Below are 25080 nucleotides of genomic sequence, written 5' to 3' on the forward strand. Positions count from 1 at the left end.
CGCATCCCAGTGCACACACATGTTCCAATACACACACATATCCTGATGAACACACATGTCCCAGTTCACACCCGTGGTCCCCCGCAGCACATCCCCACACGGCCGCCCCGTTCACACGCTGCCGGAGCTGGTTGAAGGCTTCCGGCACCTCTCTCGTGTCGCTGCCTTGTCACTTGGCTGGTAATTAATGCCAGCGCCGGGGCCGGAGTCCCCCCGGGCTCGTCCATCACTGCCAGCCCCGGCTGCGCCGCGGCCCCGGTCCCCCCGCGCTGCTCTGAGGGGGATTTGCTATGTATTAGCTGCTGATGCACATTAATACATTAAGGATGTCAGCGGTGCAGCCCAGCTAATTGTCTGATTTAAATGTCTATTTGTCAGTGCCCGGCTCAGGTGGGCATGAGCCGAATCCCCAATGAGCCCCCGGCCCCATAGCGCGGGGGGCAGCGCCGCACAGGGGGGTGCACAGCCCCGGGGTGCTACGGTGGGGGGCAGGGGGCAAACGGCCCCCCCCCTTCCCCCGGCCACCGCTTTAATTGCCGCCTGGGTGGGATGGATTTCTCTGCCTGACATCTCCTGCATCCGTAATAAATGCCACTTGTCCAGAGAATTAATCCGGGCCGGGCTGCAGCCATCCATCCATCCAGGCAGCGCCGGCACGGACAGCCCCGCCGCACGGCCCCCGCCAGCGCGGGGGGGCACAGCACATCAATCCCCCCCCCTTGGGAATTCCCCCTTCCCAAGGGATGCCCCCCCCTCCCCCGGAGCCGGTGATGGGATGAAACCCTGCAGCACCATAGCAGTGGCTGAGTGACACCGTGTATGTGTGTCCCTCCTCCAATGTGGGGCAGCCCCCATCAGTGGCTGTGGGGCTGGAGATCAGCCCCATCCCAGGGAGGGGTGGACACAGAGAACTGGGGTGTGACCCCCCCTTAGCACCGCTCAACGCATAGGCTGCTGCTTTATTGTCGCCGCTCAAGGACAATTTGCATCCAACCTGGGTGGCTTTATTGCCACCAGGGCCTGGATGGAGCGTGCAGCCGCATCCAGCCATCCGTATCCATCGGCCATGAGGCTCCCTCTCCCACTCGGTGGGGAGGGAAGCGCTTGGGGAAGACATGGGGAAGGAGGGATGATGTCCCCTGGGTGCCAGGGACCGTGCACCGGCCGCTCTGGACCATGCACCAAGCAGCACCAGCGCTGCATGTGACCCCGCGGGGGCCGCACGGCTGCTCCACAAGCCGGTGGGTCCTCGGGGGCCGCAGAGGCAGATGGTGACCGTGGCTGTACCGGCGCCGCCGTCCCCGAGCCGGGTGATGCATTTATTCATGCCCCGCTCTGCCGGCTCGCTCCGGGCTCTGCGGTGCGGGACGTGTCCGTCCCCATCGGGATGACCGCAGCAGCGCCCGTGCTCTGCGTGGGGACATCGGGAGCAGCCGGAGGAGGGAACCGAGGCTCGGTGCGGCCGCAGGGACCCCACGACGGGGCCCGCTCCCTCCACCCCCCGGTCCCCGGTAATTAGCGGCAGGGCTTCCCCTCGCGGCTAATTAACGCGCTGATGCTGCTCGTTAACGTCAGGCGGTGGCGATGGGACTCGGGGGGCTCCCGGGGGCACCGGGGGCTCCCGCCGGGGCGAGCGGGGGAGCAGCTTCAGCCGCTTGATTTATTGCACAAACATGGTCGGGATCGTATCGATCCCCCGCAGAACGGGGCCATAAATCCCGGCAATAGCCCGGGATCGATCGGCCGCCGCTGGAGCCGCCGGCCCGACCTGGAGAAGCAATGGGATGAATCCCACACATGGAGCATGCACGGGCACGCACACACATGCACAGAGCATGCACATGCATAGGCATGAACACACATGCACTGAGCATGGACATGCATAGAGCATGCACAGGCATAAACACACATGCACTGAGCATGCACACACACACACAGAGCATTCACACACATGCGCTAAGCGTGTGTATGCATGTGCACAGTTACACTGAGAATGCACATGCATAGAGCATGCACAGGCATAAACACCCATGCACGGAGCATGCACACAGTAGGCACATAGCCATGCACACACCTGCACTAAGCGTGCACACACCTGCACTAAGCGTGCACACACCTGCACTAAGCATGCACAGGCACACACATTCCTCCTGCATCCCCAGCTCCAGCCCCCCGGTGGTACCAGAGGCACTGGAGCATCCCCGGGGCTCTGTCCCCATCCTGGAGAGGGACCGGACACCCCGACAGAGCCCCCCCCGCCAGGAGGGTCCCTAAAACGGGTCCACGGTGGTGCATGGGGGGGGTGCTCTGTGCACCCCCAGCCCCTCACCCCCCCTGCATCCCCCTTTGCACAATCCCTGCCCCCGCCGCGCTCCCCTCCCTCCCCCACCCCCCTCCCCCGCCCTCGCCGTGCCCGGTGCCGTCGAGCGGGGCGGGCGGAGCGGGGCTGCGGGCGCGGTGCGCTGCGGGCGGCGGCCCCGGCACGTGGCTCCCGGCGCCGCGGGCGGCAGGTACCGGAGGGCACTGGCTTGGGGGGGGGGGTGCGGGAGCTGGGGGTACTCCGCTGCGGGCCAGGGGTCGCGCGTCCCCGGGGACCATGAGTGGGGCGCGGGGGGGGCTCCGGGAGAACCGCCCCTGGCGGCGCTGTCCGTCCCCGTCCCTTCGCCCGTCCCCGCCGGTGCGCACCGGGAGAGCGGGGCCGCTCCGGGGCTGCCGCGGGGAAGGGAGTCCCGCTCCCGCGGGAGGGGCTCTTGCTCCCGGGCAACTTGGCGAGAAGTTGCCCCACGCGTTGCGGCGGCTCCATCCCGGCTCCGGTCTCGGTTCTTTCCCGGCTCCATTCCGCTGTCAGCTCCTTCCCGGCGCGGTCCCGGCTCCTTCCCGGATACATCCCGGCTCGGTCCCGGCTCCGGTTACATCACCAGCTTCTCCACCGGCTCCGGTCCTGGCTGCTGCAGGAGCTCCGATCTCTACTCCGTCCCCGGCTCTGATCTCAGCCCCTTCCCCACCTCCACTCCCGGTTCCATCACCGGCTCCGCTTTCTTCCCCTTCACCAGCGCAAGTCCCAGTTCCATCCGCAGCTCCACTCCCGCTCCTGGTCCCATCCTTGTCCCCGGCGCCAGCCGCGCTGCTGTCACCATCCCTGTCCCTGTTCCCATCCCTGTCTCCCACCCCGCTGCTGTCCCCAGCCTGGCTGCTCTTCCCAACCCCATCCCCGCTGCTGTGACCATCCCTAGCCCTACCCTCATCCCTATCCCCATTCACATCTTCATCCCCATCCCTGTCCCCACGGGGACTTGAGGATCTCGGTGGGCGGCTGGGTGCCGTCCATCCCCCCAGCATCACCATTGCACCCAAGGGCGACGAGGACCTGCTGGCACTGGCGGCGTCACGGCTGAGCCGGCGGAAGCGGGTGGCCGGGGCAGCCGTTGGCGTGGCCATGGTGCTGGTGCTACTGGTGGCCATCCCGCTGCTTGTGCACAGCTCCAAGGCAGCCACACACTATGAGATGCTGGGCAGCTGCCGTATGGTTTGTGACCCTTATCCCGAGCTGCCTGCGGCCTCCCCACCGCCCTTCCTGCCCGGTGCCAAGGGTGAGCCGGGCCGCAAGGGCCGTGCTGGGGTACGAGGACCCCCAGGGCCACCGGGACCACGGGGGCCACCGGGTGAACCAGGTCGGCCAGGGCCACCAGGGCCACCGGGGCCAGGTCCTGGGGGGTACATCCCCTCCTTCTACAGCCCCAAGATCGCCTTCTATGCTGGGCTGCGGAAGCCCCACGAGGGCTACGAGGTGCTGCGCTTCGACGATGTGGTCACCAATGTGGGCAACTACTACGAGCCCTCGAGTGGGAAGTTCACCTGTCCCCTTCCCGGCATCTACTTCTTCACCTACCATGTCCTCATGCGCGGCGGCGATGGCACCAGCATGTGGGCCGACCTCATGAAGAATGGACAGGTACAGGCTGGGACCAGCACTGGTGCCACCACCACGACTGCGGCTCCTCCTGGTATCCCCCATCCTGCTTCCTCCCAGCTGGTCCCTTGCCCTGTTCTACCCTGGCTTTGGTTATCTCCATCCAGCTCCTCCAGTCCCACATCTCCCCATCCTGGTTTTCTCCATCCCAATTTCCTCCATCCCAGTTCCCCCACTGTGCTTCACCTGTCGTGCTTTTCCCATCTTGTTTACTCCCACCCTGCTTTTCCCATTGTTTTCTGTTAAATCTCCATCGCTCCATCCTCGTTCCCCTCATTCCTGACCCCCCCATCCAAGCTCCACCCATCATGATTCCCCCTCTCCGATTCCCCCTCTCCAATTCCCCCAACCACGCACATTCCATTTCCACCATCCGATTCCCCCAGCCTAATTCCCATCTTCTTCTTCTCGTACCTCTTCCTGCATCCCATTTTCCCCTATCCCAGCTCCCCCAGTAGCCCCATTCCCATCTCCCACCCACCCCATTCCCCCTCTGGGACCATGGGCTGAGGGGGGGAGCACCTGCCCATTCCTGGGGACATGAAACCCCCATTCCCGGGGCTCCTGCCCCAGGAGCACTGGGCTAGGGTGGGGGGGGCGGGTCTGTGCTCCCCCCGGCCGGTCCCTTTGTCTGTGGCAGCACAGCTCCCGCCCTGGACACTTCCCTTTTATTATGGGAGAAACAAGGATAGATCCAGCGGGATCAATGGCGGCTCCATCACCCCCGTGGGGCACCACTGGTCCCTGGGCTCCCCGGTTGAACACCGACAGCGAGACCCATGCGAGCGGTCGGGGGGGGAGGGGCTCTCTCACTGTCCCCTCCCAAAGCAGGTTGGGAGCAGGGGGGGACACCGGCTCCATCCCCGGGCTCTGCAGCACCGGGGAACAGTGCGACTTTGAGCCACGGCTGATCGGGGCGGGGGGGGTCCTGGGCACAGTGTGACGCAGACGGGGGGGCTCTGATGACCGTGTCCCACATCCCCCAGGTCCGGGCCAGCGCTATCGCGCAGGATGCAGACCAGAACTACGACTACGCCAGCAACAGCGTCATCCTGCACTTGGACGTGGGGGACGAGGTCTTCATCAAGCTGGACGGGGGCAAAGTGCACGGCGGCAACACCAACAAGTACAGCACCTTCTCCGGGTTCATCATCTACCCCGACTGACCCTCCCGGCTCTCCTCCCCTCCAAACCCACCCCCATCAGTGCTCCGTGTCCCCCTCCCCGCATGCAACACCCAACGGTGGCATCGGGGTGTCCCGGTGCTGTCCCCATCCCCGCAGCTGATCATGGGGCGTCATGACACCCCCCAATAAAGCACTCGGGGTTTGGATGTGCAGCGGCTGCCGCCATCTCCACGGGGAGGGTTGGCCTAGAAGGGAACATTTGGGGACACGGCCCCGGTGGGGGGGACGGACTGAGCCGCTGTGACGAGCTCCGCACCGATGGGGGAAACCCCTCGATGTCACCTTCCCTATCACACCTCCCCCCGGAACACAGGGACAGCGACAGCCCCCCGAGGCGGGGTCACGCTGCGGACCCCCCGGACCCCGCAGCCCGTATCCCCATCCCTGTCCCCGCATGGCATTGGGCCGGTGCTGCCACCGCCCGGCCGGCGCCCGCAGGACATGGGTAGGACCGGGGGTGTGTGGGAACCTCGGGAAGGGATGCCGTGGAGGGGGGCTCACAACACCGGACACTCCACACGGCGCTGGGGGGAGCTGGGTTATCTCCTGCGCGACCGCATCGAGCCGCGGTGGGTCGGGGGCTGCTGCCGAGGTGTGGGGGGAACCCTCCTCTTCGGGACCCCCCCTATCCCTGGGCCCGGTTTTCACTCCGGTCCCGTTGCACCTTGGGCGCGGCCCCTCTTTATAAACACCGCCAACGCCACTGAATCGCCCCGCGGCCCAGAAATGACCAATCAGCGGCGGCACCGCGCGCAAGCACCCGTCTGGGATTGGTCGAGCGCCCAGTCCTCTCAGCGATAGGCTGATGTCAGCCTATCAGGTCCCGGGAATGGAAGACGCTGATTACAGAGAGCCGAGGAGAGCGCCGGGATGGGGGCTTGTGGGACAGCGCCGCCTGGTGGTCCCGCACCAGTAACGCGCTCCGGTAAAGGGGCGAGCCCCCGGAGCCCCCCCGCACCTCCGCGCGTAACTCGGTCCCTCCGCGCCACAGCCTTTATTGGGGGGGGGCAGCCCCAGCGTCTCCCGGACCCCGCGACCCCCGGAGGCGGGGCGCACTCGGTGAACGTTAAATACAGAGGAGGGGCGGGAGGGGCGGGGCATAAACAGCAATGAATAAGAGGCGGGCACAAGGCACCGGATGCATCGCGACGCTGGGATGGGGGGGGCAGCCGGTGAAGCCCCGCCCGGACCCTCCATCACTGTCCCGGCTCCGCTCTCTGTCTGTGCGACTCCGTCACCACCTGCTGTGGGGGGACAAGGGGGAGTCAGGACACAGATGGGATCGACACCCCAGGTAGGGACAGCCCCAGAGAGGGGGAGCCCCCTCATGCAGGGACAGTGGCCCCGCACCTGCCCGTCCTGTGTCTCAATGGTTTTGATAAGCACCATCCTCTGAGTCAGGCTCTGCATAGGCTCCAGCACTGGGGGACACAGAAGTCATGAGTCCCCCGCCGAGGCAGGGCCCAGGGACCCACCTGCACCCTCATGGGGGAAAAGGACCCCCAAGGACACAACTGGGGACCACCCGACCCCTCTCACCTGAGCTTCTCCCGCTGAAGGAGGTTGGAGGGTGTGGGGAGACAGTGATCCTGGGGGGCAGAAAGGGGTAAGGGGGTTGTGGGGTGTCACTGGTCACCACTGAGTGACCCCATCACGGGCTGGTAGAGGGGGCAGCAGCTCCCTCATCCTCACCCCGTCCCTTGGCCTTGCTGTCATCTCCAAGCTCCCATGGGATGGGAGCTGCTTGTCCCCTGTGGAGCCACCTCCTTCCCAGGAGATCCCATGGGAAAGTCAGCGGAGGGAGGCCCTCACCTGCTCTCCTCGCCCTCCAGCAGCTTGCGGTACGTGGCGATCTCGATGTCCAGAGCCATCTTGATGTTGAGCAGGTCCTGGTACTCGCGGAGGTGCCGCGCCATCTCCTCCTTGAGCTGCCGCAGCTCCTGCTCCAAATGCTCCACCACATCCCGGTAACTCCCGATCTCCTCCCCAAACTCAGCCTCCATCTCCCGCATCTGCCGCTGCAGCGCCTCGTTCTGCACGGGATGAGGATGCACTGCAGGGCCTGGGGCTGCGATCCCCCCCATAAGTGTCCCCCCCGCCCGGGTCTCACCATGCTCTTCAGCCCATCCACCTCGCTGGTGAGGCTCTGGATCTGCCGCCGTGACTCGTTCATCTCCTGCTTGGCCAAGCGCAGCGCCTCCTGGTTGCGGTTGGCTGCGTCCGAGAGGTCTGCAAACTGCAGCACCCACGGGGGGGGTCAGAGCTTTTGGGGTGCCCCAGACCCCAATCAGAGCCCCCCCCCCGGCCCGGGGTACCTTGGACTTGTACCACTCCTCGGCCTCCTGCAGGTTCCTCACGGCGATGCTCTCGTACTGGGTGCGGATCTCCCGCAGCGCAGCTGTCAGCTCCGGTTTGCAGAGCTCCACCGGAGGCACCGGGCTCAGGGTGCTCACCTCCAGGTCCCGCAGCTCCTGCGGGGCACACGGGCGGTCATGATACTTCACGACACAGCACATGGACCCTGCCCGTGTCCCCCATCCCGACCCATGTCCCCATCGCACCTCCTCATGCAGCTTCCTGAGGAAGCCGATCTCATCCAGCAGCAGCTCCACCTTCCGCTCCAGCTCCAGTCGGGACAAGGTGGCATCATCCACGTCCTGTGGGTACAGATGGGATGAGTTGTGGGGCAGCAGGAAGTGAATGGGCACTCGCAGACCAGCCCAGGTCCCCCCCTTAGTCTACATGATGCATGGCTGGGGCCTTCACATGCATGAGCAGGCTGGGGGCGCAGGGCATGAGGAGCACAGGGGAATGGGCACTGCATGAGACCCCTCACCTTGCGGAACAGCACCAGGCTCTTCTCCGCATCCTCCCGCTTCTGGGTCTCATCCTCCAGCCTGGGGACAGCAGGAGCGGAACAAGGTGAGGACCCTCCTGCAGCCCCCACTCTGCAGGCACGCGGGGATGGAGGAGTCCCTAAGCCGGAGCCAGAACAGGAACCTCACATTCCTGCCCTGTCTCGGGGCCAAGACCCCACTGTAGGCCCCCAAGACCCCTCACTGGGCCACTCTCCTCCCCGGGGGGTTCAGCCCCTGACTTGGGCCCATCTCCCACCTCAGTGCTTCTCCTTGTCCACTCTCAGTGCCCCCCCCGTGCCCCACCCTTTGCAGCACCCAAGCTCCCCATTCTTTACACTCTCTCCTGGTCTCCCCGGGGCTTTCTCCAGCCTCTCCTGGTCCTCCCCAGCACATCCCAATACATGCAGCACTCCCCTCCCTGCAGCCTCCAGTGCGTCCCCCCCCCAACACCCCTGGTGCTTCCCCATCCTGCTGCATGCCCCTGGGTACCTGGGGGCATCTCCCCGTGTCTTCTCCAGCACATCCCATTGCATCCCTCATCCCGGCGCATCCCTCATCCCAGCGCATCCCTCATTCCGGTGTATCCCTCATCCCGGCGCATCCCTCATCCCTGTGTATCCCTCATCCCGGCGCATCCCTCATCCCGGCGCATCCCTCATCCCGGTGTATCCCTCATCCCAGCGCATCCCTCATTCCGGTGTATCCCTCATCCCGGCGCATCCCTCATCCCTGTGTATCCCTCATCCCGGCGCATCCCTCATCCCGGCGCATCCCTTATCCCAGCACATCCCCAGCCCCGCCGCCCACCCACCGCTGCCGCAGGGCCGCCAGGTCAGCTGCCAGCCCGTCTCGCTCTGTCTGGAGGCGGTCCCGGTCCCGGCCGAGGAGCTGCAGCCGCTCACGCAGGCCCCGCAGCTCCCCCTGCACCAGCCCGGCCGTGCGGGGCGCGGCGGCGGCGGCGGCGCGGCCCAGCGCTGCCCGAAGGGCCCCGTTCTGCCGCTCCAGAGCCCGCACCCGCTCCAGGAAAGCGGCGAAACGATCGTTCAGGGCCGCCAACTCCTCCCGCTCCGCTCCCCGAGCCGCCGCCGCCGCCGCCAGCAGCCCCGGAGCCCCGCTGAGGGGCGACGGCGCCCCGAAGGAGCGCCGCGCGGGGGGGGCGCGGCCGCCGCCGCTCATGCTGGCACCGGGAGGGCGGCGGTTCCCGGTACCGGCCGTTTATAGCGGGCGGCGGCTCCGCCCCGTCGGGGAGACCTGGGGGTGCGAGGGGAGGGGTCTCCCGGCTGGGGGCTTCAGGTGCCCCGCGGAAGGCGGGATGGGGCAGGCCCAGGGGCCCGGCAGCAGCGGGAGCAGGGAGGAGAGGGGCCGGGGGTCCCCAATTCACTGGGATGGAGGGAGGGTTCCCCCTGCCAGGCCCCAGCAGAGGGGTTGGGGAGCCCCGTGGGGTGAAGCCCTGGGGCAGGGGCTACCGCAGCTCAGCGGGTCCCATCCTGCGCTATGGAGCAGGCCGTGTCCCTCCCCAGCATTGGGAGTGGGACCCCTGACGTGTCCCCCACTTCTGAACGGGAAGCCATGACTCGGCTATTCAGAAGCTGCCCCCCCCCCCCAAGCCTTCCCTCCACAGGCAGCACTTACGGGAAGGGGTCAATGCCCTGCCCAGCACTGCACAGGAGAGCAGCCAGACGCCACGTAGAGAGCAGGGCGCCTGCACTGAGCTGGACACTGGCTGCGCTACAGAGCCCAAAGCAGGGAGTGATCCAGGGGTCTGCACCCCACCGGATGACCTACTCTGTGACAAGGACACTAGCACAGACAGGGAGACATGAACCCCTCTCAGGTGCAAACAGCCAGACAGGGCACAGCCAGCCGATGGCACAGAACTCAGCCAAGGTACACCCATGACACAAAACCACCCCCACCAGCCCGGATCCCCCCCCCCCCCCCCGAACATCCTCCCTCCCTGGTCACTCCCAACGACAATGAACAAGGCAAGAGTGGAAACAGCATCTTTAATGATGAGCATCACAGTGTCACGGGCACAAGAGCCAAAGGCACTAATATTCCTCCCCATCCTCCTCCCCTTCCACACTGTCAGCCCCCACCTCCTCATAATCCTTCTCCAGTGCAGCCATGTCCTCCCGGGCCTCTGAGAACTCACCCTCCTCCATGCCCTCCCCCACGTACCAGTGCACAAAGGCTCTCTTGGCGTACATCAGGTCGAACTTGTGGTCCAGGCGGGCCCAGGCCTCGGCGATGGCCGTGGTGTTGCTCAGCATGCACACTGCGCGCTGCACCTTGGCCAGGTCCCCGCCAGGCACCACCGTCGGGGGCTGGTAGTTGATGCCCACCTTGAAGCCAGTGGGGCACCAGTCCACGAACTGGATGGTGCGCTTGGTCTTGATGGTGGCGATGGCGGCGTTGACATCCTTGGGCACCACGTCCCCACGGTACAGCAGGCAGCACGCCATGTACTTGCCGTGCCGTGGGTCACACTTCACCATCTGGTTGGCTGGCTCGAAGCAGGCGTTGGTGATCTCAGCCACAGTGAGTTGCTCATGGTAAGCTTTCTCAGCTGAGATGACAGGGGCATAGGTGGCCAGAGGGAAGTGGATGCGGGGGTACGGCACCAGGTTGGTCTGGAACTCTGTCAGGTCGACATTCAGGGCCCCATCGAAGCGCAGGGAGGCAGTGATGGAGGACACAATCTGGCTGATGAGGCGGTTGAGGTTGGTGTAGGTGGGCCTCTCGATGTCCAGGTTGCGGCGGCAGATGTCGTAGATGGCCTCGTTGTCCACCATGAAAGCACAGTCAGAGTGCTCCAGGGTGGTGTGGGTGGTGAGGATGGAGTTGTAGGGCTCCACCACGGCTGTGGAGACCTGCGGGGCTGGGTAGATGGAGAACTCCAGCTTGGACTTCTTGCCATAGTCGACAGAGAGGCGTTCCATGAGCAAGGAGGTGAAGCCGGAGCCGGTGCCACCCCCGAAGCTGTGGAAGACCAGGAAGCCCTGCAGCCCTGTGCACTGGTCAGCCTGTTGGGAGAGCCCCCAGCGGGGGTCCAGAGTGGGTCAGCCATGGCTTTGGAGCCGCGTGCTCCCCAGGATGGGTGAAGCAGGAGCCAGCCGGCCCACACAGGCCCATGGGTGGCAAAGCTGTGGCTTTGATGTGCCTGGAGCTCCCGGAGCGAAGCCAGTGGCACTGCAGGTCCAGCGAGCCCCGGCGCCAGCCCCAGCGTGGGAACTGCAGGTTCAAAGAGCTCAAGTAGCCGCACCAGTCCAACCAGTGCTGCACCAGCAGCCAAACTGGGGCTGCAAGTCCCCCGTTGCCCCGGGCATGGGGCTTCTCATCCTCCTCCCATAGCTGGGCTCAGGAGATGCATCGCATGTGGGCACCAGAGACAGGCCAGACCAGTCCCACATACCTCAGGGCAGCTCCACCTCCTGTCCCAAAGTGCTGATGAGGTGAGAAGGACCCGTTGATCACCCCCCCCCAAGAACAATGGCTTCCCTTTATCCTCAGCCATTCCTCCACCCTAGGAATAAACCCACCACATGGGATGCCCACCAGCTTGCGGATGCGGTCGAGGACCAGGTCGATGATCTCCTTCCCAATGGTGTAGTGCCCACGGGCATAGTTGTTGGCCGCATCCTCCTTGCCCGTGATGAGCTGCTCAGGGTGGAAGAGCTGCCGGTACGTCCCCGTGCGCACCTCATCTGCGGGGAGAGCCCATTAGCACCCGGTGGCCTGTGGAGCCTGCACCCCCCAGCCCCGGCCCACACTCACCGATCACCGTGGGCTCCAGGTCCACGAAGACGGCGCGGGGCACGTGCTTGCCGGCACCCGTCTCGCTGAAGAAGGTGTTGAAGGAGTCGTCCCCGCCGCCGATGGTCTTGTCACTGGGCATCTGCCCGTCGGGCTGGATGCCGTGCTCCAGGCAGTACAGCTCCCAGCAGGCATTGCCGATCTGCACGCCCGCTTGGCCAACGTGGATGGAGATGCACTCGCGCTGCGGGGACACCGGAGACAGGCTCAGACCCCCCCCAGCTCCGACTGGGTTAATTGGCACCCGCTGCTCCAAGTCAGAGGTTGAGATTCCTCAGGGTTATTCCCAGTCCTCACCATTCCCTATCTAGGCTTGTATAGGGACAGAGACAACTTCACTGCCCTCTTTTCAGAGGTCCCCATCGGCCCCAGTTCAGGTGCACTCCTCGATTACCAAGGGGAATCCCCGTTCTTTCCAGCAGCGCTGATCCACAGGGATGGGAGCCCGGAATCCCCCCACTGCGTGGCCCAGGGGCAAGAGCAAACTCTCGGTAAACTCCCGGGACTGGGAAGCGTTTCCCCACCGCAGCCGCTGCCGTCTCCCCCCCCGCCCAACACACGAGGAGCTCTCCCTACTCCCAGCAGGATACCACGGCAGATTCTTCCTCGCTCCCCCCAGCACCTCCCTGGCACACGTTTCCCTCCCCAGGAGCAAATGCATCCAGGTCCTACCTCGGAGCCCGGGACACGCAGTGCGCCCAAGGCTGGGACCCCCGATCCCCCCACCCCAAACACCCCCCTCCAGGGTCACACGGAGCCCCCCCCTAGAGCATAAAAGTGCTCAGCAGCCCTACACAGTGTCCTGGGCACACGGGAACCCCTCACCCCCCCGGGACACAGCTCCACGTGCTACCGTGGACACGGGGTGGTCCCGCACCCCCCTGCCCTCACCATGGCCGCTCACTGCCCGAACCGCTACGGAGTCACCGAGGAAGGAGGCGGGGGGCGCCCCGTGGGGCCCCCCCGTGATATACCGGAGCAGGGGGGGGCGGGCGGACGGGGGGAGGGGGCGTGGCATCGCGGTTTCCCGCCTCCGTCACGCCCCTTCATCGACTGACCACGCCCCCTCCGCACCGCCTCGATTCTGATTGGCAGGTTCGAAAGACGGCGGGGGTTGGGTAGACGGTGACGTCGGCGGAGTGGAATGTGGGGGGGGGAAACGGGGCGAGGGGCGGGGGTTGGTGAGGAGGAGGTTTTGGGGGGGCCTTGGGGTCATTTGGGGGGGTCTTTAGTGCCGGGCGGGGCTGAGGGGGGGCAGGAGCGGTCCCTGAGCCCTCTCCGCCGCAGCCCCGGGCTCCGCGCAGGGAGCGCCGCGGCCCAGCCTGTGCTGGGGTCCCCGGGTGGGGGTCCCTGTGCCCGGTTCTCCCCCCCCCGCCCCTTCCCCATCACGGTGCCGTTCCTGTGGGAAGCCCCGCGGGCCCCCGCCGCGCCGGCTCCTGCTCCTGCTCCTGCCCCCGCTGCCGGCGCCGCGCGCGTTCCCGTGCCAGGCCCCGGGGCCAGGCCCTCGGGGAGCGCAGGACCTGCGGGAGGGGTTGGACCCCCCCGGCCCCTGTCTGGGTTCCCACGGCCGCAGCGTGGGGACACGGCAGCCCTGGACTGGACTGGAACCCGAGTGCTGCCCCTCTTGGTGTCCCCCCCACCAAGGGACCCTGTTCCCACGTAGGGCTGAGGGTGGGAGGGTCACGATGTCCCGGGGGACCCCAGGGAGGGTCCCGGCATGGCCTGGGCACCCCCGATGTACCCCCACTCCTCAGGTTCCCTAACGCCCCCCATCCCCTGGCTCCCCGCTGCCCCCCCACTCCCTGCGCACATCCTCACTGCTGGCACCCACCTGGGGTCGGGGTGCCCCTGAGCCCCCAGAACCCCGCGAGTCCCCCCCACCCCATCTCCTGCTGGGCTCCGGGGCTGCTGTGGGGGAGGGCAGCGCGGGGACCCCCCCGCAGCGGGGTCTCTCTCTCCTCCCGCCGCCGCCACCGCCCTGCTCCTTTACTGCGGGTTTTGCCGCATTGCGGTGCTGCGCTGCTGCAGCCCCCTCCCCACGGCGACGCGATCGAACCAACCCCCCCCCCCCCAGGCTGCAGCCCCCCCGGGTTGAACCCCGATTTTGCTGTGGCTCCCGCAGAGTGGGGGCTGCGCGGGGGGAGGGGCACAGGGCACCCAGCTGCGGGGACACCACTGTGTTCCCCCCGTGCCAGGAAACCAGGACCCACCGGCACTTAAAGCCCCCCTCCCGACATGCCCATGCCCAGCCCGGGGGGGGGCAGCATGGGCAGGGCTGTGAGCTCTGCGTGGCCCAAGAGGGGTCCCCGGTGGAGCAATGGCCCGTCCCGTGCCCAGCAGTGGATACGGCGGGGGGGTACAACAACCGTCGCCAGGAGCCGCCGCGTTGCTACCAACAGTCAACAGAGCACAGGAGGCCGGGAAGTGCTGAGGGGGCCGGGAGCAGGGCCAGCCCCTACCCCCCGGCACACACTGGGGCTGGGTAGCTCCATGGCATCCATGGCAAGGTGGGCATTGGGAAACCCCCTGCCTGTGCACCCCTCCTAGCAGACACTGGGGGGGGGCCAGTGATGGTGTCCCACCTCAGCACAGCAGGGTCAGGCAGCGGGGGCGACTCCAGGCCTGTCTTCCTACACCCCCACAGGCCCTGGGATAGATACTGGGGAAGGGGAATGCGCGAGGAGGGGGGTCCCAGCCCATCCCTTAGCAACCGGTCTCCTAGCAACTCCGCCACCACGGCGGTTGCCTGGCAGCGGCCGGCGTGGGGACGAGTGGCCCTCCATACCTAACGAGATGGGGGGAGACACGGGGTCCCCCCGGCACTCAGAGCCCCACATCCCATACCCTGCATTGCCCGAGGGGGCTGAGCCACCGCCACCCCATGGGGCACGCCCTGCCAGCCCACGGCTTGGGGTACACAATGGGCAGGGGAACCCCCCCCCCCAGCATGGACACGGGTCCCCGGGGCAGGAGCTATTGGAGGGTCCCGAACCCCCAGACCCTGGGGACACCGTGGGGATGCACTGGGGACGCGCTGCCAGGTCCCACACCAGCACTGGGGGCTCGGGGCCATGGGGAGACAAAGACATGAGGCTTTTCCCATGCAGGGATGGCCCCAGTGTGGGTCACAGCTGGGGGGGGCTGAGCTGCTTTGGGCTTAGGGTGCCCCTAAAACCCGTTTGCTCCCGGTGGGAGCTGGATCTCCCGGTTCTCCTCTACTCTGCACAGGCAGGACCGCCCAGTCCTTTGTTCTGGTGGGCGATGCCCAAATCCTCACCTCTCTTTGTCTGCAGCCCCACGGGCCCTGCTCCCACCCCACTTCAGCAGCACCCCAGAAGCACTGGGCTGGCCGGGTGGGGGGGGGGCGGTGGGAGTGGGGATGTGGGGCTGGTGATCTGGTGCTGAGGATGTGGGGCTGGGACTGAGGAAGTGGGGCTGGGACTGGGGGTGAGGGAATCTGGAGCTGCAAAGAAAACTGCAGAATGTGGGAAGCGAAGAGAAGAAAGGCATTTCCCATTGGGGGGGCACCCTGGCAGCTCCATTGCAGCAGCTAGGGCCACCCCTGAAGGTGGTGTGGGGTCACCCCTCTACAGAGACTGACCCCCAAGCTCCCCCCGCCCCAGGCACCATGGCCTTTGCAGGGACAGAAAGGAGGGGGGGGCACCCCCTGAGGAGGGAAAACACCACGGCTGTGGGTCTGGTGACTGGGGGGGGCCATGCAGGGGCTGCAGCAGATGGAGGGGGGGTGGGGGATGCATGTCCTGGTGTCCCTGCTGTGTCCGCATCCACCACCAGCTGCTGCAGAGCAGCTGCCCCCCGCCCCAAAACCCCACCTCAGGCCTTTGTCCCCTGTGTCCCCACAGTGTCTGCAGCCCCATGGCACTACCCATCCCCAGCTGCCCCCAGGAGGACTCTTTTTCCCCCGGATTGGGCCCTGCGGGATTGGGTTCTGCTGCCTGAGCAGACAAAGAGGCACTGGAAGGGATGGGTACGGGCCAGGCTGCAGCCAGGGCACCGGGCCACGGTGGGGACTGGGGCCAAGTGGTGGCTGGGAAGCAGGGCACTGGGACACAGCCAGGTCTAGGACAGAGTCCCTTGGTTGGGGACAGCATCCCTGGGGATGGGAACAAGGCCATGACTGGGGATGGGGACCAGGGTGTGGCTAGGGATGCGGACAGGGATGGGGACCAAGTGTGATGGGGTTGGGGACAACAGCGAGGTTGGGGACAGGGAGGGTGCGTGGCTGAGGATGGGGCCGGGAGCACAGACTGGAGGCAGGGCAGTGGCCAGATGAGGGGACGGTGGCATAGGTGGGGACGGGAACGGGTATGCGGGACCCGGGTGCGGCTGAGGATGGGGACAGGGATGTGACCGGGAGCCAGGCCTGTGGACACAAGGACGGTGACACCACTGGGGCAGTGCAGAGGAACCGGGGCATGGCCGGGACCAGCAGCTTGGCTGGGAACGGGCACCGGGACCAGGCGGGGCCGGGGACGAGGCCGAGGCCGGGGCCCTGACGGCGGCCGCCGCAGCCCCCAGTCCCCCCCTTCCCCGCACCGCCCGGCCTTTGTCTGCGGCTCCGGGGGGGCATTACCTCATCCAGGGCCGCGCCAATGGCCGCCGCCACCGCCCCCCCCCGGCCCCGCCGCCCGCCCCGCCCCTCCGGGCCCTATAAAGCCCCGCGTCGAGCCCTGCGCTCCACCGCGCCTCTTACATCGACCGCCTCAGCGTCGGGCTGTGAGACCGCCCCGGAGCGACCGCCACCATGGTGAGGGCAGGAACAGGGAGGGGAGGTCCGGTTCCCGTCCGCCGATGCCGCTGTTGCTCCCGGGGCCAGCCCCGCCGCACCCGGGATGAGCGGGATGAGGCCCTGGGTCCCGGGGCTGAGCCCGCACCGGGCGTGGCTCCCGTTACAGAGGGCAGGGGGGGTTGGTGGGGGCTCAGCCCTTCGTGTGGGTCCCGTTAAACGGGGCTGGATGTGTCTTTCTCCTTTCCCAGGGCTCAGCACCATACTGGGCGTGGCTCCGCTTAAAGCGGGCAGGATGGGACCCCCGGGACCAAGCCCTGAGCCTGCTCCGGGCACGGTGCCCGTTAAACGGAGCAGGATGGGTCCCCGGTGCTGATCCAGGAGCCCGAAGTGGGCGTGGCTGCTGTTAAACCGGGCACGATGGGGCCCCGGGGCTGAGCCCGTACTGGGCGTGGCACCGGGTCAACGACGCAGGATCGGGCCCCCGGTTCCCGGTACAGAGCTGTGGTCCCGCACTGGGCGTGGCTCCCGTTAAACCGGGCAGGACAGACCCCCCCCCCGGTGCTGAGCCTGCTCTGGGCGTGGCCTCGATTTAACGGTGCAGAATGAGTCCTCTTGTGGGGGCAGAGTAGGACAGCTCCCCCCTTCCCCAATGGGTGTTGCCCTGGCTTAACAGGGACCCTGGTGCTGAGGCCCTACCAGAGGCACTGCTGGGTCTCAGCAGGGTGTATAGGTCAGGATGAGACTCTGGGGCCCTTGTGGGGGATCCCTGTTGCCTGGATCAGGATGAGTCGCACTGTTCGGAGCTCCCCATCCCTCAATGGGCCCAGCCTCAGGTTCCTGGGTGGGCGGGATGGGACCCCAGCAGCTCAGGACCCAGAACAATACAGTGCCTCGGAGCAGGATCCAGGCTCCATCATGGGATGGAGCATCCCTATGGGGCCCTTAGGGAGGGACAAAGCAGGGGAGGCAGGGGGTGACACGTCCCCATGTCCTGTCCTTGCAGCGTGAGTGCATCTCCATCCACGTTGGCCAAGCGGGCGTGCAGATCGGCAATGCCTGCTGGGAGCTGTACTGCCTGGAGCACGGCATCCAGCCCGACGGGCAGATGCCCAGTGACAAGACCATCGGCGGCGGGGACGACTCCTTCAACACCTTCTTCAGCGAGACGGGTGCCGGCAAGCACGTGCCCCGCGCTGTCTTCGTGGACCTGGAGCCCACGGTGATCGGTGAGTGTGGGCCGGGGCTGGGGGGTGCAGGCTCCACAGGCCACCGGGTGCTAATGGGCTCTCCCCGCAGATGAGGTGCGCACGGGGACGTACCGGCAGCTCTTCCACCCTGAGCAGCTCATCACGGGCAAGGAGGATGCGGCCAACAACTATGCCCGTGGGCACTACACCATTGGGAAGGAGATCATCGACCTGGTCCTCGACCGCATCCGCAAGCTGGTAGGCGCGGGGGATAGGTTGCAGGGGGCGAGCTGAGGACAAAGCCGCAGTTCTCTGTCGCGGAGCAGCAGGGCTGGCTTTAGCTTTAATGTATTAATGAATGTTAATCCTGTTGTGCAGTGGCTGCCATTGGCCGCAGCGCGATGCGGCGCAGCGGGGAGCTGGAGAGGCTCCACAGCGCCGCAGCTCCCGGACGGCGCTGAGTTCTGCAATTCCCTCTTTGTTCCCACTTGGCTCGGCAATGGCTGAGTCCAGCTGCATGCGGCTGGGGATGGGCGCCCCGGCTCGGACCGGGCCTGCCCGGAGCAAAGCAGCTGTGCTGAGCCCGGGGCTTGGACCCGGAGCCCAAACGTGTTCCTACAAGTTGCTTTTGCCCACTCTTCCCACACCTGGGGCTTCCCTGAGAGATTCACCACTCCTATGAGTCAGTGACCAACAGATGGGTCAGGGCCACGCTGTCATCCACACCAGTGACTTCTGCTTTGGGAAGCCCCCAGATGTCCTCAGGGGGCCACAGAGTTGAAAGAGCAACTTCTGCTGCTCTCTGGACTAAACATGCCCTCCCCTTGTCTCTCCTCACCAGGCTGACCAGTGCACAGGGCTGCAGGGCTTCCTGGTCTTCCACAGCTTTGGGGGTGGCACCGGCTCTGGCTTCACCTCCCTGCTCATGGAGCGCCTCTCTGTCGACTATGGCAAGAAGTCCAAGCTGGAGTTCTCCATCTACCCAGCCCCGCAGGTCTCCACAGCCGTGGTGGAGCCCTACAACTCCATCCTCACCACCCACACCACCCTGGAGCACTCTGACTGTGCTTTCATGGTGGACAACGAGGCCATCTATGACATCTGCCGCCGCAACCTGGACATCGAGAGGCCCACCTACACCAACCTCAACAGGCTGATAGGCCAGATTGTGTCCTCCATCACGGCCTCCCTGCGCTTCGATGGGGCCCTGAATGTCGACCTGACAGAGTTCCAGACCAACCTGGTGCCGTACCCCCGCATCCACTTCCCTCTGGCCACCTATGCCCCTGTCATCTCAGCTGAGAAAGCTTACCATGAGCAGCTCTCAGTGGCTGAGATCACCAACGCCTGCTTCGAGCCGGCCAACCAGATGGTGAAGTGCGACCCACGGCACGGCAAGTACATGGCGTGCTGCCTGCTGTACCGTGGGGACGTGGTGCCCAAGGATGTCAACGCTGCCATCGCCACCATCAAGACCAAGCGCACCATCCAGTTCGTGGACTGGTGCCCCACTGGCTTCAAGGTGGGCATCAACTACCAGCCCCCGACGGTGGTGCCTGGCGGGGACCTGGCCAAGGTGCAGCGCGCAGTGTGCATGCTGAGCAACACCACGGCCATCGCCGAGGCCTGGGCCCGCCTGGACCACAAGTTCGACCTGATGTACGCCAAGAGAGCCTTTGTGCACTGGTACGTGGGGGAGGGCATGGAGGAGGGTGAGTTCTCAGAGGCCCGGGAGGACATGGCTGCACTGGAGAAGGATTATGAGGAGGTGGGGGTGGATTCTGTGGAAGGAGAGGGAGAGGAGGAAGGGGAGGAATACTGAACTCCCCCAAGGGTGCTGCTCTACAGGGAACGTAACCTAGTTGAAGGCCCTCAGGGCTGTAGCAGTGTGTTTGCCACGGTCTGTCCTGTCAATGGTCTGTGCTTCAGTGGAAAAGTTTTTCTGGACCCACCCGTCCTCTCCTGTGGGTCTGAATAAAAAGCATTCCCTGTCTTATCCCTGGTTCTGGTGTCTTTACTCTGTGCTGTCCCTGATGACTTCCCATAGTATTGCAGTCTCTGCACCCCAGGTCTCTATCTGGTTCCTGAGCCCAGCTCTGTGCTCCCCAAACACATCCTTCCCCAGCCTGTCCTGCCCAGGACTGGGCAGTGTCTCCCCCATATTCTCCCTTCTATTTCTCCCCATCTCTGTTAAGTGCTGGGGGGGGGTTGTTGAGGACCAGGAGCAAAGTGAACACATGGGGGCTGGTTTAACTCCTCCCAAAGTGAGGAGCTGACTGCCCCCCCCCCGTTTTGCAGAAATCGGGGGGGGGGCTCCTGCCTGTTCTGTGCAGGCAGGGGAGGGGCTGCATTGTCCCTGAAGGGCAGGTTCTACTGCCCAACACCACTGCTGGGGCTGAACGTGGTGCCTTCATCTTTCTGGGTGGTCAGAAATGGGTGCCCCCCCGCAATCCCCACCCATGATGTGTCCTGGGGTCCCTGTGTCCCTTATGACAGGGTCAGACAGCCCTGGCTTAGCGGAGAGCTGGTCCCAGCCCCTGGGAGTGGGGAATGCCACAGCAGCCCCTCTTCCCCTGTGGCTCCAGTCAGGGCTAAATAATGAAGGGGAAGTTGAACACAGTCAACCCCGAGTGGGTGCTGAGGGGGCACCCTGGTCCCCGCCCCGGCCACCGTGCCTGAACCCCCTCTCCAGTGTGGCTGCGATGACAGCGGCTGGCACCGGCTCTTCCGCGGCGCCTCCTCGGCATCAGCCGGAGCCGAGCGGACCCCAGACCCCATCGGGGACCCCCCGCACCCAGAGCGGCCTCCGGTGTCCCCAGAGATTCCGAACCCCCTGCGGTGCATCCCGGCGGGAGCGGCAGCGCTGCTGCCCGGGAAGGCAAATGGCGGGAGCCACGTCACCCGCTGCAATGCGGATGCGGCCGCCGCGCGGGCCCGAGCACCCCTGGGAGGATCCCGGTGGGGCAGGGGAACGCGCTGGGACGCGCAATGCGGCCGCGCTGCAGCCGCGGGGCTCTCAGTGAACGGGAAGGCGGATTACAGGGGATTAGATGGGGGTTGGTGCTGAACACCCCCCCTGCGCCCCCCCGGCTCTCCATGGACTTGCAGTCAGGCGGGGAGCTGCACCCCACAAACACAGCCCTGGGGCTCGGGGGGAACCATGCAGGGAGACTGGGACACACCCGAGACAAAAGGAGCGGGATCTGCCACCCCCCAGTTGAAATCCAGGGGGGTCCCGGGGCACGATGCCCCCCGGAACGGCAGGATTCAGGACTGCGCCCCCCGATAAAGATGAGTTGGGGGTGCCGAGATTGAGAAGAGCTGTGGGGGCGCCGTGGGGTGCAGACGGGCCGGGAGGGGTGACCAGAGCAGCGGATTACCGGCGTCGGGACGCGGTTAAGGCGGGGGGAGGGGGGCAGCACGTGCCATATCCCCCCCTCCCCCCCATGTCGCAGTTTTCCTCTGCAGCGGAGCCGCACCGGCGGGGGAGGGATGCGGGGGGGGAGCGGGAGGCGCCTTTGCCCCCTCCCCCCGCAGCACACACAGGGAGGGGGGGGGCTGAGCCCAGCGGAGGGGAGGCTCAGACCCCCGCCCCCCCCGGAAGCCCCAAACCGTGCGGGGGGGGGCCCTCCGCAAACCCCGGCCCCCCCCAAAGTCCCGCAGCCCCCTCCCGGCAGCTGGGGGGGGAACGGAAGGAGGCGGGACGAGCCATGTGCATAAGCCAATCGGTGTTGGGAGCATGTAGATGGGCGGGTGTGGCTGCCAATAGGAGTGCGAGGCGGGGGCTGAAAGCCCGCCCCCATGGCCGGTATATAGGGGTGTGCTCGGGGGCGGTGGCAGCCTGATACTTGCGTCGATTCCTTGCTTGTCGGGACGAGTAACAGAGTCTAAGCCATGGTAATGTGGAATGTGGGGCGCATGGGGGGGGGGAACTGGGGGAGATTGAAGGTAGGGGCAGGATTGGGAGAGAGGGGAGGGGGAAAGACTTGGAGGGGAATAGAGGGGTTGGGGGGCACATGGCAGAGCGGGGTTGCAGAGGGAGAAGGGGGGGAAACGAGGCGGAGGCACAGCAGGAGCTGGGGGGTGCTTAGGGCGGGGGGAGCAGCAGCCGGGGGGATGCAGCGCCCTTGGGAGGGTTACAGCAGCCTTGGGGGGAGCAGCACGTGGTCCCTGGGCCGGTGGCCCCCTCCGGTGGGGGCGGGGCTCTTGTGCTTTTGGCGCCCAGCCCCGACCGTTAACCTTCCCGCGCGCGGGAAGGCGACACAGCCCCACCCCCTCCGCAATGAGCACATTCCCGCCCGGTCCCCCCCCCATCACCGAACCCCGTAACCCCAGCACTGAACCTCCCAGAGCCCAACCCCATGGGGCTAATCCTGACCCACAGCTCCTGAGGAGCCCCCCCCCCCGGCAGCTGGAATGCCGGGAGCAGGTGGCGGGTGCAGGGTGTGGCCGGGAATGTGCTTGAGGGGGGCCATGGGGACCCCAGGGGCGACAGCCTCAGTGGTGCAGCCACCTCCCTGCTGCTGCGCCGGGAACTTCCTCCTCCTCTTCCTCCCGGCGCAGCCTCACCCCGGCCCTGTTGTAAGATGTCCTCCCCGCGCCATTTGGGAGCAGGCAGAGGCCTGATGCGGGTGATGGTGCCCAAATGGTGGTTCCAGTTTCTCCCCAAACACGTGTTGTGTCCCCTCCACCACACATAAAGGGACCCCCTAACACCCATCCCATGATGAGCTCCTGGCTTTCAGTTGGATCTGCCTGGAGCTGTGACACAAGCACTGCTGGTGATGAGCATGAGTGTGACCCCCCCCCGATGTCCTGTCCTTGCAGCGTGAGTGCATCTCCATCCACGTTGGCCAAGCGGGCGTGCAGATCGGCAATGCCTGCTGGGAGCTGTACTGCCTGGAGCACGGCATCCAGCCCGACGGGCAGATGCCCAGTGACAAGACCATCGGCGGCGGGGACGACTCCTTCAACACCTTCTTCAGCGAGACGGGTGCCGGCAAGCACGTGCCCCGCGCCGTCTTCGTGGACCTGGAGCCCACGGTGATCGGTGAGTGTGGGCCGGGGCTGGGGGGATGCAGGCTCCACAGGCCACCGGGTGCTAATGGGCTCTCCCCGCAGATGAGGTGCGCACGGGGACGTACCGGCAGCTCTTCCACCCTGAGCAGCTCATCACGGGCAAGGAGGATGCGGCCAACAACTATGCCCGTGGGCACTACACCATTGGGAAGGAGATCATCGACCTGGTCCTCGACCGCATCCGCAAGCTGGTGGGTACCAGCCTGGGTGGGATCAGCCGCTTCCCCCTCCCCTTGGGCTGTGAATCCCCTTCATCAGGACCCTGCAACCTCCTACAGGAAGGTGGAGCTGCTCTGGGAATGCAGTGGGGGGAATATGGCTTATCTGTACTCTTAGGATAAACTTATTTCATCCTTTTAGTAAGTTCATGGAGGTTTCTATTTGAATATCTGTTCTTTCTTAACCAACTGTTTATTAGCAGTGTCCCCAAAGCTGACATCCTTGGGTGAATATTTGCCATCCTGGGTGACTTGTTAGCCACTTAAACCCTGAATTACTGATGGATCAGTCTTGTCTTTTCTGTTCTTCCAGGCTGACCAGTGCACAGGGCTGCAGGGCTTCCTGGTCTTCCACAGCTTTGGGGGTGGCACCGGCTCCGGCTTCACCTCCTTGCTCATGGAGCGCCTCTCTGTCGACTATGGCAAGAAGTCCAAGCTGGAGTTCTCGATCTACCCAGCCCCGCAGGTCTCCACAGCCGTGGTGGAGCCCTACAACTCCATCCTCACCACCCACACCACCCTGGAGCACTCTGACTGTGCTTTCATGGTGGACAACGAGGCCATCTATGACATCTGCCGCCGCAACCTGGACATCGAGAGGCCCACCTACACCAACCTCAACCGCCTCATCAGCCAGATTGTGTCCTCCATCACTGCCTCCCTGCGCTTCGATGGGGCCCTGAATGTCGACCTGACAGAGTTCCAGACCAACCTGGTGCCGTACCCCCGCATCCACTTCCCTCTGGCCACCTATGCCCCTGTCATCTCAGCTGAGAAAGCTTACCATGAGCAGCTCTCAGTGGCTGAGATCACCAACGCCTGCTTCGAGCCGGCCAACCAGATGGTGAAGTGTGACCCACGGCACGGCAAGTACATGGCGTGCTGCCTGCTGTACCGTGGGGACGTGGTGCCCAAGGATGTCAACGCCGCCATCGCCACCATCAAGACCAAGCGTAGCATCCAGTTCGTGGACTGGTGCCCCACTGGCTTCAAGGTGGGCATCAACTACCAGCCCCCGACGGTGGTGCCTGGCGGGGACCTGGCCAAGGTGCAGCGCGCAGTGTGCATGCTGAGCAACACCACGGCCATCGCCGAGGCCTGGGCCCGCCTGGACCACAAGTTCGACCTGATGTACGCCAAGAGAGCCTTTGTGCACTGGTACGTGGGGGAGGGCATGGAGGAGGGTGAGTTCTCAGAGGCCCGGGAGGACATGGCTGCACTGGAGAAGGATTACGAGGAGGTGGGGGTGGATTCTGTGGAAGGAGAGGGAGAAGAGGAAGGAGAGGAATACTGAGCTCTGAGTTCTTCTGTTGCTGTAGCATGTCCACAAAATGTCTGCTTCAAACACTGCAGCTTCCTTGTGCACTGGGCGGGGTCCAGCCCCGCGAGGGGGGGCCTGCGCTGCTCCAGGCTCGTGTTCTCCAATGTGATCTTGTCGATTTTCCATGTGTCTGTACCATGTCTGTGAATAAAAGGCTTTAAGAGAGGCTGCCCCTGTGTCGGATACAAACCCTCTGTGTCAGCGCCTGGCCCCAGCCCATGGGAACAGACTGTCTCTATTGTCTGTGCCCGGCCAGGCGCTGGGAATGATGGGGCTCCTGCTGGGTGCTGTGCTCTGCATAGCCCTTATGCTCCCTGGGGGGGTGAAGGCCCCTCTTCTCCCTCGATGCTATGGGGCGGGGAGGCTGCCCTGGGATCCCTCCAGAGCTGCCTTGGCTCAAGGTGTCCCCTGGAGAGGAGCTCAGCCCTGGCGGGGATTAACCCGCCGGGATTAGCGCTGGCCCTGGGATTAGCCCCGTCTCTGCTCCCGCCTGGAGGACTCTGTGGGAGCGCGGGGTGGGAAAGCGGCACCCCCCTAAGCCTATCAGAGTGCTCTGCTCCGCCCTCCACCAATAAGCGGCGTTTCATTCACTCCCCCGGGCCAATGGGTGGGAAGGGGCGGGGCCTAGCGGGACTCTTTCGGGCCGTGGAGGCGCGGATACATTGTAGCGAGGTACCGGACGTGAGGGGCGGGG

The 25080-nt window shown here is 65.5% G+C and overlaps 5 protein-coding genes across 7 annotated transcripts; 3 read left to right on the plus strand and 2 right to left on the minus strand.

Annotated features, from left to right (window-relative positions):
- Positions 1-3364: 3364 nt before the first annotated feature.
- On the plus strand, positions 3365-5268 carry C1QL4 (complement C1q like 4). The gene is made up of 2 exons (XM_061361754.1): positions 3365-3952; positions 4957-5268. Exons 1-2 carry the CDS (start codon positions 3437-3439, stop codon positions 5134-5136), a joined length of 696 nt encoding a protein of 231 aa, XP_061217738.1. The 5' UTR covers positions 3365-3436; the 3' UTR covers positions 5137-5268.
- Positions 5269-6273: 1005 nt separating this feature from the next.
- On the minus strand, positions 6274-9213 carry PRPH (peripherin). 3 transcript variants are annotated; one of them, XM_061361750.1, is made up of 9 exons: positions 8827-9213; positions 7994-8054; positions 7719-7814; positions 7473-7628; positions 7268-7393; positions 6970-7190; positions 6697-6746; positions 6508-6578; positions 6274-6401 (listed from the first exon to the last, which is right to left on the minus strand). In XM_061361750.1, exons 1-9 carry the CDS (start codon positions 9189-9191, stop codon positions 6354-6356), a joined length of 1194 nt encoding a protein of 397 aa, XP_061217734.1. In that variant the 5' UTR covers positions 9192-9213; the 3' UTR covers positions 6274-6353. The 3 variants fall into 3 exon arrangements, with proteins under 3 accessions (XP_061217734.1, XP_061217735.1, XP_061217736.1); XM_061361751.1 differs by having other exon boundaries at positions 6277-6398; XM_061361752.1 differs by lacking the exons at positions 6508-6578; positions 6697-6746 and having other exon boundaries at positions 6277-6401.
- An 823-nt stretch (positions 9214-10036) lies between these two features.
- LOC133216760 (tubulin alpha-1C chain) lies at positions 10037-12015 on the minus strand. The gene is made up of 3 exons (XM_061361745.1): positions 11793-12015; positions 11574-11722; positions 10037-11041 (listed from the first exon to the last, which is right to left on the minus strand). The coding sequence occupies exons 1-3, from the start codon at positions 11911-11913 to the stop codon at positions 10067-10069; spliced, it is 1245 nt and encodes a 414-aa protein (XP_061217729.1). The 5' UTR covers positions 11914-12015; the 3' UTR covers positions 10037-10066.
- Positions 12016-16441: 4426 nt separating this feature from the next.
- On the plus strand, positions 16442-19764 carry TUBA1A (tubulin alpha 1a). The gene is made up of 4 exons (XM_061361744.1): positions 16442-16599; positions 17585-17807; positions 17878-18026; positions 18610-19764. The coding sequence occupies exons 1-4, from the start codon at positions 16597-16599 to the stop codon at positions 19588-19590; spliced, it is 1356 nt and encodes a 451-aa protein (XP_061217728.1). The 5' UTR covers positions 16442-16596; the 3' UTR covers positions 19591-19764.
- Positions 19765-21511: 1747 nt separating this feature from the next.
- Positions 21512-24552, plus strand: TUBA1B (tubulin alpha 1b). Its single transcript, XM_061361755.1, has 4 exons — positions 21512-21665; positions 22596-22818; positions 22890-23038; positions 23379-24552. Exons 1-4 carry the CDS (start codon positions 21663-21665, stop codon positions 24357-24359), a joined length of 1356 nt encoding a protein of 451 aa, XP_061217739.1. The 5' UTR covers positions 21512-21662; the 3' UTR covers positions 24360-24552.
- Positions 24553-25080: the final 528 nt, after the last annotated feature.

The sequence above is a fragment of the Neopsephotus bourkii genome, unplaced genomic scaffold (genome assembly GCF_033783945.1).
Source record: "Neopsephotus bourkii isolate Nb327-2 ecotype Australia unplaced genomic scaffold, CSIRO-AGI_Nbou_v1 NB_1063, whole genome shotgun sequence".
Lineage (NCBI taxonomy): Eukaryota > Metazoa > Chordata > Aves > Psittaciformes > Psittacidae > Neopsephotus > Neopsephotus bourkii.